This window comes from Brachypodium distachyon, chromosome 3, assembly GCF_000005505.3.
Source record: "Brachypodium distachyon strain Bd21 chromosome 3, Brachypodium_distachyon_v3.0, whole genome shotgun sequence".
In the NCBI taxonomy this organism is placed as follows: Eukaryota; Viridiplantae; Streptophyta; class Magnoliopsida; order Poales; family Poaceae; genus Brachypodium; species Brachypodium distachyon.
In genome coordinates, this window is record NC_016133.3 from 1,895,505 (window position 1) to 1,911,124 (window position 15,620).

At 41.4% G+C, this 15,620-nt stretch overlaps 1 protein-coding gene across 10 annotated transcripts; it reads left to right on the forward strand.

The window, feature by feature from the left end:
* The first annotated feature begins 1,682 nt into the window (after positions 1-1,682).
* On the forward strand, positions 1,683-10,064 carry LOC100827595. Of its 10 annotated transcripts, none has more exons than XR_002965024.1 (10): positions 1,684-1,940; positions 2,954-3,281; positions 3,396-3,481; positions 3,645-3,791; positions 4,333-4,435; positions 5,250-5,362; positions 5,957-6,069; positions 6,658-6,866; positions 7,038-9,228; positions 9,681-10,064. XR_002965024.1 is itself a non-coding variant. In XM_010235461.3 (8 exons), the coding sequence occupies exons 2-8, from the start codon at positions 3,005-3,007 to the stop codon at positions 6,447-6,449; spliced, it is 939 nt and encodes a 312-aa protein (XP_010233763.1). In that variant the 5' UTR covers positions 1,683-1,940; positions 2,954-3,004; the 3' UTR covers positions 6,450-6,650. The 10 variants fall into 10 exon arrangements, 3 of the variants coding, with proteins under 3 accessions (XP_010233763.1, XP_014755559.1, XP_024317343.1); XR_002965020.1 differs by having other exon boundaries at positions 6,778-6,866; XR_002965022.1 differs by having other exon boundaries at positions 6,778-6,866; positions 7,038-7,120.
* Positions 10,065-15,620: the final 5,556 nt, after the last annotated feature.

Sequence of the window (15,620 nt, forward strand, 5' to 3'; positions counted from 1 at the left end):
TACGTTCATACGTGAAGTATGTTCCATTCGCGTGTTTTGTAGAATGGGTAGTGAAATTTATTGTGTTTCCATTGAAGTTAGTTCGCGCTATGAAATTATCTGCTTCGGTGCTAGGATACATTGTGTTAATTATGCACCATATGGAATGTTAGGATGGTATGACTCACATATAAAATTATAAATTACTAGTGACCGTGTCAAGAGCCGGCAATCAAAGTTTGTTTAGGGCCAGAAACATAACATGACAATTAACCTTTACCTCAAAGTCTAGTGCAGCTCGACTTGCTGCACACAAAAAAGAAAGAAAAAGAAAAGTCAATGCAATGTTGTGGAATGGAAGGAAGCAATGTGGAGAGCCAGTAATCTTGGCCATCGGGCCTGGTTTTTTCGGGTGAGGCACGTGAAAAAAACACAGCCCACGGAACGGCACGGCACAGGCCAAATTGTGCCGGGCCAGGCACGAAGACCACCTCGTGCCAGGCTTTTTCCTAAGATGCGGCCTGTGGGCTGGCACGAGCACGGCACAGGAATGAGCGCGCCACAGCACGATCCGCACGAAATCGCCCGGCACGGTACCGCACAAGAAAATCGTAACCACAAACACTAGGCACGGTTTGCTAATGAGCGGCACGAGAGCACGATCCGTTTTTTGGGCCGTCCGTGCAACCCAATCGTAAAAAAAATTGGACAGCAACGATACGAAGGCGAGTAAATTACAGAAAACCACCACATTAGGGGCTAGGGTTTCACATAGGTACCAGTTTTCGTTTTAGTTGCAAAAAACCACCGGATTAGCGTAACCCCATGCTTGCTAGCGCCTAAGCCCGTTTCTGACAGATATGACCCACTGTCAGGCTAGCGTGTCCTGCCAGCTCGGTCTCCAGCGTGTTCTCCCTCTATTATTTACTTCTCCCCATCGAGCTGTCCCTGCTCTTCTCCGGCGAGGACGACAAACTCGAGGCGCCTCTACAACGCCTCCTCCTCTGCTTCCCGTGCACCGCCGCTGCTGCTCCGGCACTCTGCCGCGTCTCCGCTCGTGCCACGGCTCGCCCCTGCTGCGACGCATTGCTGCTCCGCTTGGGCCGCCGCTCGCCCTTGCTGCTCGCCGCGCGGCTCTCCGGCGGCGTCGTCCATGGCCAGTGAGAGCCATCGACCTTCAGATAGGGGGAGAGAGAGCACAGAGGAAGAAGAAATAGTTGCCACGATGAACGCCACGTTGGCCTGACTGGTGGACCCGTCTCGTTAAAAACGGGCCTAGATGCTAGGGAGGAAGGTGTTACGTTAACCCGGTGGGTTTTTTATAACTAAAACGAAAACTGATATGTAATTTACTCATACGAAGGCATGCAAGCGTGGCTGGTGCCCTCCTCTCTCTCCTCTCATCCGAAGCACGGACAGTGAAAAACAGCTATACGGACGAACCAGCCTCACTGTTGACCGTGCCTTTCTTGGGCCCGTCAGGCTTTCGTGCCGCTGGGCCAGACACGAATTCACCACGTACCGAGATTTTTTCTCAGATGAGGCCTGTGGGCCAAACCGGCACGGCACGGACCCAGTTCATGCCAACACATGCCATGCCGGGCCGCTGCCTCCTTGCGCTCGGGCCGTGCCGGGTCGGCCCGATGGCCAGCCAAGGAATGAACAAAACCTTCCTCTCAAAAAAAAGGATGGAATCCCCTTCAAAAAAAAAGGAAGGAATGAACCAAACCAACCACCTCGTTTGACGTTTCCCCCGGCGGCCGGCCCCCAACCCCTCGAGAAGCCCGACGCCGCCCGACGCCGCCGGCCAGAGCTGACGCGCGCACCCGCCCTCTCTCCTCTCAGATCCCGTCTCCTCCTCCTCCTCCTCCGACGCCGCCGCCGACTCCGAGTCTCCGACTCGCTCGAGCCCCCATTGGCGCGGGCGACCCTTTCCTGCGTGTCTCCTGCAATATTGGCAGGTAAGCCGTAGTATAGCAGTCTCTATCTACATCATCTCGTATCAATCCGCGTGAGAAAACACCGGAGGATCGCGAGTTTAGTTTTTCCACGGGAGCCCGTGGAGGCGATCCCTTCCAGAGGTCAGTGGGCTGGCGCCGAATGCAGGCTCCGGGCACCGCTGCCGTAGCCTCGCCCAAACCCGCAGGTGTCGTCGTTGACGTTCGCGGTGTGCTACTTGGTGGCGGTGACTTGGGCCGGAATCGCAATGCACGAGTTGTGGGGAAAATTTCATTGAGGGGAGGGCTTGGATTGGATGAGGGCCATGAGGCCATACCCATACCGGATCATGTGCGTTTTGGTTTGGTTGTTGTTGCTGCTACGTACTGGGTCAGAGGGGCGTTGCATCAGCCGGTCGGTCTCCGTATAGCTGGCACGAGCAATGTGATTCGTATGCCTTTGTGTTGCTAACTGGTGCGCTGAATTAGTTGGAACTGGCGTCCGAGAAAAAATTCGTTGGAAATGGTACATTAGGCCCCAATATGTTAACAGTCCCCGAACTTGGATCCATAGCTGCTTTTGTACTTCTGAGGTTGTTTATCAAACCATGGAAGTAGAGAAACGCAGCTAGACATACAAGTTAGGGCCCAACACAAAGTCATCCCACGTTCCTGTTTAAGGGGTCCCATTATCTGAGTTCGCTTAAAACATTGCCCAAATATATAGATAAAATCAACATTAGGAGATAGCACGTGGTCGGATAACATGTCATATAGAACTTATCACCTCCATATTCCGGATCATCAACCAAAGAGGATGTTACTAATATCCACACTCGGATGTTACTAATATCCACACTTCAATTCTTCATATGATACAATTTTTTGGAACTCGTTAGACCAAAGTGAGCGCCTGCTACAAGTTGTTGCACCTCCAGTGCAATTTATTTGTCTTTATATCTAGTTGTTAATTTTTTCTGTCCTTTGTTTCACTTACATGCTTATTATTTGTAGTTGACTGGTCCTTTATTCTGCAGGACCTGCTTTGATATGTGACTAGCAAAATGTTTCCTCGGTGATATCTAGACATGATTTGGGTATTGTTCATAATGCAGTTGGCTTCACATGGTACTCAATCAGATGAAGCAACACAATTGGTCTCCCATTGTGATCAAGCGGAAGTGTCAGATTCACAGGAGATGCTTTCACAACCCAACACAGCAGGGAGCTCCACCGAGTATCTGGTCTCATGTGAAATCAAGCCCGTGATTGTTGAGGATGACAACGAAAATATCGATGCCAACGAAGAAACACATCTTGTCATTCAAGACTTTCCACAATGCCGGATTTGCCTTGATAATGAAGGTCCACACTATGACTTGAAGTACCTTTTGTAGATAATGCCTTAAAGGGATTTCATACATCTTGTCATATTTAGTTGAGTTTTTGTATGTGTTGTTGCATCTTGGTTGCAAGCAGGTGATGACTTAATCGCGCCATGCCATTGCAAGGGCACACAGAAGTATGTCCATAGGTCCTGTCTTGATAACTGGAGATCAACAAAGGTATGGATTCATGATCATTTTGTTCTTTGAATTGCACTTACTTGTAAATGCTCAACTACTCGACCATCCTAAAATCTACCCAAAACAGCAGACATGCTAGTAGCATTTGTTAATCATGAGTTTAGTCTCACTCTAACTAGTTTGTTTATTACACATCACGCAGGAAGGTTTTGCATTTTCACATTGCACTGAGTGTCGCGCAGCATTCTTACTTCGTGCAAATGTTCCTCCAGATCGGTGGTGGTTAAGACTGAAGTTCCAACTTCTGGTTGCTAGAGATCACACATTGATCTTTTTTATTGTGCAACTAGTAAGATGTTCACACCATTTATAGTCTAGTTCAATGAACTACTTTTCTTCAGTGATCTAACAATAGTTCGCACCAGACGTTCTGTTTCTAGATATGTTGTTGTCTATTTTTATGATTTTGATGATGTTATAATACACAGCCAAGTACACTAGTTATTACTACATTGGACCTCTTTGTGATTGCAATGCCAAACATGTGCTCTGTTTTGTCTTAGACATGTTAAGCTAATGTCATCCAGAAGCATATTCGCTGATAAGAGGAAAATAATAATGGGAAAACAAGTTGCTGTTAGTTTCTTTCTAAAGATTCTGATGAACTTACATGGATGTGTGTTGCTGAGATTGATAACATTTTCTTGCTTGTAGTTCTGCAAAATTTTGTTTTGGTAAATATAGAAATAAACATATCGCTATTTTTGTTTACTGCATCAGAAAAGGGCAGTATGCATCCTCAAAATGACCATTCAAATAATGCAATATGCACTGAGATTATATATCATTGTTTTTTATCTTACAAACTTGATTTTCTTTTTGCCTGATAGGTTGTTGTTTTCTTGGGTATGCTGGTATACAGATTATATGGAGATGAACTGCGAGAAATGTTTGGTTATGAAGAGCATCCATATGCTTTTTATGCATTGGCAAGTAAGTTCCATTTTCATAATGAGGCCTACTGTCCTTTAAATGTTGCAGATTATCTTCTCTATGGTTTTAAAAAAATTCTTGAATTGCCACTTATTTAAAAGCTTGATGAGAACTAGATAACTTATGCGGTTATGCCCAATTGCCCATTATTGTACTGGATCTCTTCTTATCTGTTCAATTATTCAATGCTGTCAATATGGTTTGGCATGTACTTATTTAAGAGTAGCCACTTCATTCTTTACATCTTTCATTTTATTTTATAGCCACTATTAAGTTGTATGGTGTTAAAATAAACTTATGCTGGCACAATCCCTATGTATTTCTTTATCTACTGTGAGGATATAAAGCATCATGATGTAGTTTATGATTGATATCAGTAACAGCTTTGGCCCTTTGAGTTGAAAAATAACCTACAATGTACTTCATATAGGGTGAGTAATGGTTATCTAAGTGCAGTCTGTGCTTTGGGCAAGCATGAAAAGACCTGTCATATGTATTTGTTTTCATAGTTCAGATGATCGTTTAGACTCTTAAATTGTAGAAAGACATAGTTGTTATAGAGAAGTTTAAATGCTCAATGGGAGCTACAGGAAAAGAACACAGCGCAGACTAGATGAGGATGTAGCGACACTTGTCTATCCTGCGTTGGCATTTAGCTTAGCATTTTTTATTGTACAAGTACTAACATGCATGATATATTCTTTATTCTTCATGGCTATCTATGTACAGGACATCTGAATATATTATGTGTGCTGTACATGAAGCACTTACAAAGATTTTGTCTTAATATTTTCAACAATTACTCAAACTGCAGTACTGGCTATTATTTTGGTTGGTTTGCTGTATGGATTCTTCATAGCTATAATATGTGGACAGAGGATCACTGAACGCCACTACCATGTTCTTGCAAAGCAAGAGTTAACCAAGGTTGGTAGAAAAAAGAAAAACCGAAACAAACCTGTTGATTAATCTTCCATTTCAAGAAGTGCACTTCTTTTTTGTAACTCTAGTAAATTGTCACTTCTGCCACCCAAGTACTATGAACAGTCCAATATGTTTGGAAATCTGAATGACAAAATAAGAATAGAGGATTCCAATTTGTTCCATATCTTTCACCTTTTACAATACAACAAGATGCAATGCTTTTGCATTTTCTCAAGAGAAACAAATGATTTTGGTTTCCTCTCTTGTCCTGTCAATCTAGCATGATCCCACTGGGGTAAGAGCATGGTGTTCCCATGCCACGGACAAAAAATGCTGTTTTTTGGTAGAGCTATGCGTCTTCTTTTTCTTTATCCTGGCATAAAATAGCTTCTTAGCATTACAACTTTTGAAACTGTAGCTCCTTTTCTTATGATTTACTCCCTCCGTTTCTAAATTCTTGCCTCATAAACTAATGTTTAATTTGAACTAAAACCACAACAAGAATTTAGAAACGGAGGGAGTAGCATCTGTTTGCCTCATAAAGTAATGTTCAAGTCAACTATTTGCCCATACTATGTGATATTCCTTCTATGGCAGGAGTATATCGTAGAGGATCTTGAAGGAGCTGATCTAATGCCAGACCTTGATCCTACCCATGTTACAGAGCTGAGGACACTGGGACTATTGAGCATGACTGCATCTAGCATCAGGTAGGCAATTTAACATCTCGTTGATGTACAACATCCTCTTAGCTCAGTCAGTTGTTATGGTGTATATTCTCTACTTGTCTAGAAAATCACTCTTTGCAGCTTATAGGTGTATGCGTAACTGAGTTTCCAGATAGCAATCAGTCTATTAAATTGTTGTCACAAACATTTCACACATTCTGATTTTGTTTTGGGCCTCTGCAATTGTTCCCCTTCCACAGTTTATTTTTATGACGGGCAGTCCATTATCAGACCTAAATGTTTCTTTTCTTCATAATTCAAGCAATTACAGGGTTTCTATATATCTAAAGTGTTTCAAGTCCATTTCTTTTCATATCCATGGTCGCATTACTGGCTGCATGGAAACATTGGGAAGAGAGTGAATAAAGATATACAGGGTTGGTCTTTTTTCATTTTTCTTTTTTCTTTTAGTGCTCATGGACCTCTGTCCTTGTTGTTACGAGTTTGTGAACCCAGTATAGTTTATGGGATACCCTTGTATTAAAGAATTTCTTTGTGCGAAGTTCTCCATTTGTTTAACTGGAGACTATATATCTATGGATCATTGAGATGTTGCTGCTGAATGTGCAGTTAGTTGAAACTTGAATGCCACAGATAGTTCTTTCATTGTAAAAGGATGTACAGAAGAAGCTAATTTTGGGGCGACTGAAAAAGGTTGGATTTACCTTGGATTTTGGTAACAATGTACAGAGCATCATGTTGAGAATCATCCTCTTGCAAGGGAATAGCTTGGATCTGTTGGTTCCAAGACAAATGGGCGGTAGCAGAGAATATTAGAGGTAAAATACTATCTATTTCCAACTTGATCTACAAATGAGAAAGCAAAAGTATTTGCATCAATACAACAATTGTATGAATTCCCCAAACATTTTAGTGTCATAGTTTTCATGATAAAAAAGAGAGCACATAAAGAGTAGCTTTGACCCACCTCTCAAAGCCGTGTCCTTCAGCTGTTGCAAGTCTTCTCATCGAGTTCTTGAGGCCTTGAAGATCAAGCAGAAAAGCAATCCAGCGTAGAACAACCAATCAGCAGGTCAGCTAGCTACCCCAAGCCAGCAGTTCAGACTCTCATACAACTCTTTGCCTTGTCATTTTGTTTCAGCGCTTTGCCGCAATCGTAGGCTGCAGAGCAGTCATCCTGTAGATACAGGGTCGTATTGTTTTCTGAACCTCCTATAGTCCTATTGTTCTCTCTTAATTGATTGGGCTGCAGAGCAGGCCATCCTGTAGATACCGTGTTGTTTTCTGAACCTCCTATAGTCAGTCCTAGGATCCTCTCTTAATTGATTAGGCTGCACTCCTGCAACTGTTCTTAACAAAAGGAGCAACTAATCAGTTGATATGAGGATTATTACCTTTCTGACTGCGAAGTCATGATGAGTAACGTGTTTCAACATTGAAATTTTTATCTTGTTTTTAGCTGTCTTACCTGAATCAGACTTTCTATTCTCATTGCCTACTACTTTAGAAGCCAAGAATATATGCTCCTCCTTTTGTATTCTTACAGACTTAGACTTCTTGCATATATCTTTCTAAAAGTAACAGAATATATGGGGAGATATTATTGTTTTTCCTGTATCCATGTCCACTAACAGAGCATCTTCCTATTGGCAGCCAACTTCTTGCCAATTTGTTTTGCATTAATTGATAAATTATTTTCCCTTTCTCTCCATCTTTGTTTCCATAGGTTTCCCTAATGACATCCTCCACTTTTTCCTCTATCCCCTGGTATTTTTTGTTTTCCCTATCAATTTTCCTCCAAATTAATATGCTATCTGTATTTGCATGAGACAACATGAAATTGGATTTTCAATTGTATGCAGTAAACAAATCATGCTTCCTTCCTAAAATGGATCAAGGAAGATTGTTCGTTGTCCTAGGTTAGCAACCGAGACACTGGACTACCAGAGGGAAAGTAACACGGGAGTTTATACTGGTTTGGTGCAACGAATGCACCATAGACCTGTCGTTGTACCCAGCTGCAGGGTTGGAGGGGGTACCTCTTGGTCCTTTGTCCTTGAGGGCACATCTGTTCATGTGTTTATGTATTGATCGAGAGAATTCAAGGTACAACTGAAAAGTGCGAGTTACATGCAATAGCTCATGGCCCTATACACATGACTAGGATACCCCTTGGTATGGTGACCAAAGCAAGGGCAGTCCTCTTAGGAGATAGTGGGTCTATGCGGCTATGCCTCTTGGGTCTACCAGCAGAGGTTGTCCCCGGGTGTCCCATGAACCTGCCAAGTCAGGATCCCCAGGCGCACGGACCTCTCCCCGGACCATAAGGAGGTTCCCAGGGGATATCTTTCCTCTGAGATCACTAAGGGACTTTCCTGGAGGGGTCTCCCCTATTACCCCTCCGTGGGTGATGTCAGGGCCCTATTAGAAGCATAAGTAGATGACCTGCTGTAGAGAAGCACATGTTGATGGCATTTCATGCTCTGCATCACTTATTTGCTTTGTGGACTTCATAGATGTAAGACTTCTTCAGAACAGTACATTTTCATGCACGGCCATGGTAAAGCTATCATTCCTGATATGTGAAGAAGAAGATTTGACAATGTAAAAATGTTTTTTGGTGCATCCTCTCCAGGCTACTGCTACTTGCTTGCTTCTGTTTTAGGAAAGTTTTAAGTACATGAACAAAGGTCCCCCACTCTTCATCTAACAAGACAATCTCAACACGCCAAGAGTGCCAATCAATGTTTCATAACTGTTTGTAGAACTCTTAACCATTAATGGAAGCCATCCTGACAGTGACCTATATCTGACATCAGGACGTGTAATATATGATGGCCATGCATGATACCAATGGTAGACATTATGTACAGATTTTCTTTAGTCACCTAATTTATTTTGTGAAGGAAACAATCAAAGAATACCTTGCACTACTTGTATACATAGTCTGATTGCAACCACTCAGACGATGACCTATGAGTACTCTTCATGACAGTAGTCCATATGGCAATATGACATCATACTCAGGACCCTACACATTCTTCACCTTTTCTGCTCTGTTCCAAGTTAGTAACCTGAGTTATCAGTTATCAGCAGTAAGCCGGTAACATTATCTTTCAAGTGGGAACACATCATCAAATTGGGGATTCAAGAGCAAGAATAAAAGAAGACATCTAAGAGGTTTGCAGTGCTGAGTGCAGACTCCCTCATCTGTTGCAGCTATTTCCTGGTAGTGTCATGGTCGGTGCCATAATTGTTTTTGTAGAAGTCATTTAATGTTCTTGAGCTGCCGTTTTGATGTAACTGAGGATCTGAACCCTCAATTCATGGTCGGCATACTCTTTCCCTGCTATCCAACACAAAGAGGCTACCTCCTGGACAGCTGATGAGCATATATAGTTGGTGAAGTTACCAAAAATATGTCGGATCATGGTTCAAGAATGAGCCGTGTCCCATGTCCTGTTACCATCCGGTTCATCTCTTGAAGCACTGAATTATTATCATGATTAAGTTGTTACGAAATCAGTAGCATTAGTTACACTGACTCACCACCCCTATCAAGTGATGACCTTTTCCGCCGTTGTAGCTTTCAAAATTATATTGTGACTTAACTTCCTACACTATTTTTTCAGATAAGCAACAATGATGGAATGGGGAAAGCATTCTACTCGGATAGAAATTTGGAAGGCTGATGTTGCAAGAATATCATCACACCCTCGTCAGGAGGCACGGAAGTTGGGCCTTTTAGTGCCACATATGTATATATGTTGAAAAGCAAAACATGCCGTTCCTTTGAAGCTACCAAATAGAATTCATGTTTCTTTTTTGTTCCATCTAGGATAGTTTACTCTCTCAAAACAAAAGGAGAATAAGGTGAGTTGCCTCACATTCTTAACCAATGAGGAAGGTTGCAATAGAAATGCTAGGATGCTACGTTGAATGTACTTTTTATTAAATACTCCGTACACTATATTTGTTTTTTCTTCTGGTTCGTAATAAATGTAACACTTTAAAGATGGAGCCATGTTCTCTATTGTGCATATCCTGCAAAACTGTACTTGCCTGCATTTCATTCTTTCATTATTTTCATCAAATTGATGAACCAAATTAATATCCCAAAAGGTGTACAAAAGTTTTACGCATATGGTTCGTCTACAGAAAATGAATTAAAGATGTATGCTGTATTTCTTGAAATTGCTGCGTCATCATAATTTGCACTGCACATGCTGCTCTAGTACTAGAGCATCTTTTTAATTCTTTCTCCCATTTCTAGTTTTCTATGGTTGTTAGTACCTGGGGACCTGGGATGCGTTGCTGAAATCAAGGGCACGTATGTACGAGAGTACGTGTGTGCCTTGCTGGTGAACTGTTAACAATGCAACAGACACCTGACTGGTGATCATTAGCAAACCAGGGGAACCATTTCATGTGCAGGGGCAGACAAGACTCTAAATTTCTAATGTAATCATGGAATGAACTGGATTTGAAAGTTCTTGGTACTAATACTACCTTTTAGTTTTAGCATTATTAAATCATAATTCCAAGTAATACTGATCCTTTTTGCATGCAGAGGCGAAGTTTTAATGGCCTTATGGTTCCAGGCAAAGAAAAAACGGCCTTATGACAAATGCATGAACTTCATCCTGTTCGTGTCCGACCAGTCTTGCTTTTCTAAGTTCTTTTGTTCCAACTTTTTATTGAAACAGAACAGCTATGGATCTTTGAGCTGAAACATCCTAAAGTTCTGTGTTGTGTTATCATCTGGTTATATATTTTTCTTGGATTTTTTTTTAATCAGGGACTCAATAGTCGCTTTTAACCTATCCTGGTTTCAGAATCTCTGTAAAGCTTGTTTCAAAAAATATCCTTGCAAAAAAAAACTCATTTTCTGTTGGTTGAGTAAAGGAGAAGCAACAGTTGTTGACTCTGGCAGTTTCTTATGATAGGTCAACTACACACAGCTTTGACATAGAGTTCCTTAACTTTGTAGCTCTTCTCTACTTGGTAGTATATGTGTTCAACCATGTACACGTGCACATCAATTAAAAAAAAAAATCTTCTCAAGCAACTTGCTGAGCTTTGATTCTGAGCAATTGAGTTAACCAAGACATGATTTAAGTCTTTGCTGTAAGCTAAAACACCCACTCATCACTAATGGGGAGTCTAAATATAAGTGCAGCAAGAGCCAAGAAGCAAGCAACAATGTGTGCTTAATCTGGCAATTAAACTCCAGGGTTTTGTTCCTTTATTTTCCATGGCCTGAATCACTAGTTGCTGAATGGAATGCTGATGAGATTGCGATGCATGATGATAGTGGTGATCATGTTGCTGGAAGACAGTTACAGATTGAGACTTGTTGAGCTCTTCTGTGGCAATGGGACTCTCCTTGGTTAGGTGAGGAATTATGACTAGATTTGGGTGCTGATTAATAAATATGCATGTGTTGAAATTCTGCTTGGTGCATTATTAGGGTTTACTACCTTGCAAGAAGCTACGAAGAGAAGACCATGGCTCGAGGAAAAGCTACCTAAACTGAGATGGTCGGTAGCTCTGATTTTCTCCAGTTGAATTCGTGGTTCGGTGCTTTGTTAATTGCTCAAATATCAAGAACTGGAACGTACCATCCCAATGTGCAACTGACATGTGAGGCCCACCCTGAGCCCAACATATCATGTCCACAAGCAATGATTTTATATATTTTCAAATATTGCTTTCAAGCACTTAAGTTTAGTAGTTGTCTCTTGTAGTTACTTGTACCCTACTTGCTTAATAATATGAAAAAAGAAAGAAAGAGATGTTCAATGGAATAAAATGAGAGCTAGTGTTCCACTAATGACATACCAAACAAGAACTTATCTAGCTAAGCATTTTTAGGACTCCTTGCTCAGCTGAGCAAAATGGGTAGCATTTATAGGACTCCTTTCTTGTGAGATTTGTAAAAATGTAAAAGGATAAAAAAAGGTTTACAGAAAGTCTTGGAGCAAGGAGTCCATCAAGGATGGGAAAGTGCATTTTTACAATCTGATAGTGATGCTTTAATCCTGCTTCCAGAGTAAGGCGATTCCTGCTTTACCACACTGCACAGCACCATACTGTCAAATGGGGAATGTTTTGCATTAGGCAATGTCATATCGATTACTTGCCTAGAAGCTTTAAATTCTCAAAATGGCTTAATCATGCTAATTAACACTAAACTACACGCAACTACATCGAATCGGAAGAAATTCTGGCGTTCCAAATGGGACCAAACCTTTTATCTTTGGAAAGGTAACCGAAAAAAGATCATGTTTATATCCATAGGCACACTATAATGTGAAAGTTCCCTTTCTAATCAGGCTGGAACTTTGTGCAATTTTTTTTGCATCCAACCAGTCACCAGTCACCACATTCTCATTGGCTGGCCTCCAAGTGACTGAGGAAGAACAGTCAGATTACATGTCCCTGTTATTTACTCTTACAAGCAAATTCCTATCCCAACCTTCACCTTCCATGAATGCACATTGCAACCATGCCTGTGGCAATGCAACAGCCTGCTTTTGACAACTTTCATTGCTCCCCAGAACATAGAAACCCCAGCCTTCACCACAGTGACCATGACAGGCTCTTTCACCATCCATTGTGGCAATAATGCCGCCTTTTCGCCATCCATTTGTCCGAGCAGCGTGTGAAAACCGTATACCAGTGAAAAAAAAAAGAGAGAGTAACAGCTAATAATGTGCATAAGTAGAGAGGTGTATGGCCGCTTTACAGAGCTTTGTGTATACAAGATGAGGTACATCTAGCAACAAAAGCAAGATGCAAAATTTGTGTGAATGTGAACAATTATTTGGTTTTATCTTTTCCATTTGCAGAAAAGGTGTTCCAAGAATAACAATAAAGCTGGCCGGCCACGCATATTTCCCTGTGGACGATGGCTACCTGCAACATGGAAATGCAAGGGAAGCAGACAAATGTAATCAGATTCTTGCCAATTGTCTATGCAATTCTTAGGTAAGAATCGGATGGTCCAAGATTTCGAATTTTTAATCTCTGCACTTTATGCTCTTCGAGGAAATGTCCACGAAAATTCATTGCAATTTAGCATCTGGCACGGTTATGCATGAGGACAGAGGATGATGTTTCTTAGCAAAAGCATGGTTCATAATCATATCAGGTTCTTCAAGAACTTGTCCATGGGCAGTTTCTGTTCTAGTGCCCGAGTAAAATGAACTTACAATCCATTAGTAAAATGGAACTTACAATCGGAGATGTAATTTCTACTGGAATCCTTCAGAAACAAGGAATACATAGAAATGCTAATCGAAAGATCCAATTAGCAAAGACTGAATCTGATCTGGGGATCCATGCACCTTGCACTGTTCAACCACTTATGGAGCAATGTGACTGAACATGAACACAGCAGCCTTTGTCTCCACCGACCACATGGGCTTAAGGAACACACAAAGCAGGTCAGTGCATGCATTAAGCCCTCTGCAGCTGCTCATAATCAGTATTCAATTTAGCACAAGTACAATCCTGCCGAGGTTAATTTAAAATAGGCGGAGCCTTAGCCTTGGTTTCTGCAAGAAGGAATCAAAAGATTATTTGTTTATTTCCTTGCACGATAGATCGTGTTTCTGCTGCCGACTATGCTTTTGATAAGATCTGATTTACATCTCTACTGTTAAGAAATTCTCATCTTTGATTTGAAAGTCTTTGGCCGCATTTAGAGCGCTTTGAACGATAAAATTCTTCTCTTTATTCTCTCGAGAATTCTTTTGGGTAGCCTTTGTTCCAATATAGTTCTACTCTTTATTCTTAATATTCTTTTATGTTCGGTAAAGCGTTTATTCTGCATAAACTTTGCATCTCCGGAAAACATATTTGTTTATGGCAAAGAACCATTATACTGTATAAGAGAATTATTGGCTAGCATATAAGCTGCAAATCTTTCAATGCACAAAAAAAATTCCTAAAATTTCATAGCCTCCAAGCCATTGATTGTAGGTTTTGGAGCAAAGCCTTATCAATTATGTCTTGTCTAACCACCAGTACAGGCTACTGCTTCACTAGTTCCATGTATAATGCATGAACCAGCCTTTGGACTCAAGTGATGACAGTATATGATCCAAAAGCTATAATCAATGGCACCAAGATACCTTTTGCTCTTTTCTCCTTTCTTCCGTTAGATCTTCATCTTCATATATTATCAAGAAGTGCCAGATGTATATGAGCAGAACCAACCCATGAACTTAGGATTATAATGGAGAAAAAACATGTACTTTCTCTCTTCTCCACACACATAAAAAAGTAAAGAACATCTTGGACACACCAAGTCATGTTAAAGTACAGTTAAGTACTCTAGTGCAATTGAGTGCCTCAAGAATCTTGAGAGATACCACCAAGAAAACCAAAGTCCAGGGCACCTTTTTCCTCAATGGGCTCTGCCCAATATATGTTATTTTTTCTCTCTTGAGTTTTAGAGTTTTACTACTGCAAGCAACATATACTCTTTAAAATATATTCTGCAAATACAGATGCACACATCATGCTACCAGATCAAGCAGAAGGATGGTCTGGGTGATTCACTTGACTAAAGAAAAGAAAACTTGACACATATATCATTTAAAAAATTTGAACTGTCAATTCAACCAATCATGCTCATGTACATCAGTATTGTTCCAGTTCCATCTTCTTATGATTCATTGCCAGAGAGAAAACCGGAGAAGCAACGCCCAAGTAATGCATTCACATCTAGTGCATTAGACTGCTTCAATTCCTGACAAATCCAAAAACAATCAAACATGTAATTTCTTTTGTGAACCAAATTATGTGACCATTAGACTGCTTCAATTTCCTGAAAAATCCCAAACAATCAAGCATGTAATTTCCTTTTCTTGTGAACCCAATTATGTGGCCACCGTTGTTTGATCTCGCCAACTACCCTGGCCGGAGGAACGGCGACCGGAGATGGAGAATATTCTGGTTGTTCTTGCTCTGATAATCCTTTGTTCTGTGGAAATGGATGGAGAGGAAGAAAGGTGGTGCCTGATGAGGTGAGGTGACCACCTTGTTGGTGTCCTTGATTCCCCCTGCCTTTTGCAGCATGGATGGCCTCTGCAATCTCCACTGTGTGAGAGAGCTGGCTCTACTCCATCAATGCAGCTAAGCTACCTCCAGGTCCAGTGCACCAAATTGCAATTCTTGCAGGTGGTCCATTCCATTCCATTTCCATATCTATGTATGTATAATGCGTGTGTGTGTACTGCTTAATTTACATACACAAGAAGTGAAGACCAAGATGCATTATGCATGCCAAGCACATCTTGGGGCCAGTTGCTGATCTTGCCACTCCTGTTATAACTTGAGGACAGTACTACTAGAGGATCATCAGACTCATGTGTTGTGACGGCAGCAGAATATGCATCAGGCTGCATATCTGCCATGTGGTTAGGTGGGTAGGCAGTACTGCCAAGATATCATGTGAGCTGGAGCCAGATGAAAAATGGATTTTTGAGACGAAATATTTTGAGAGCAGCTACCAAGAGAGATGGCGCTAAGGCTAAGCTATATTGATAGTGCTCCTGCCATTT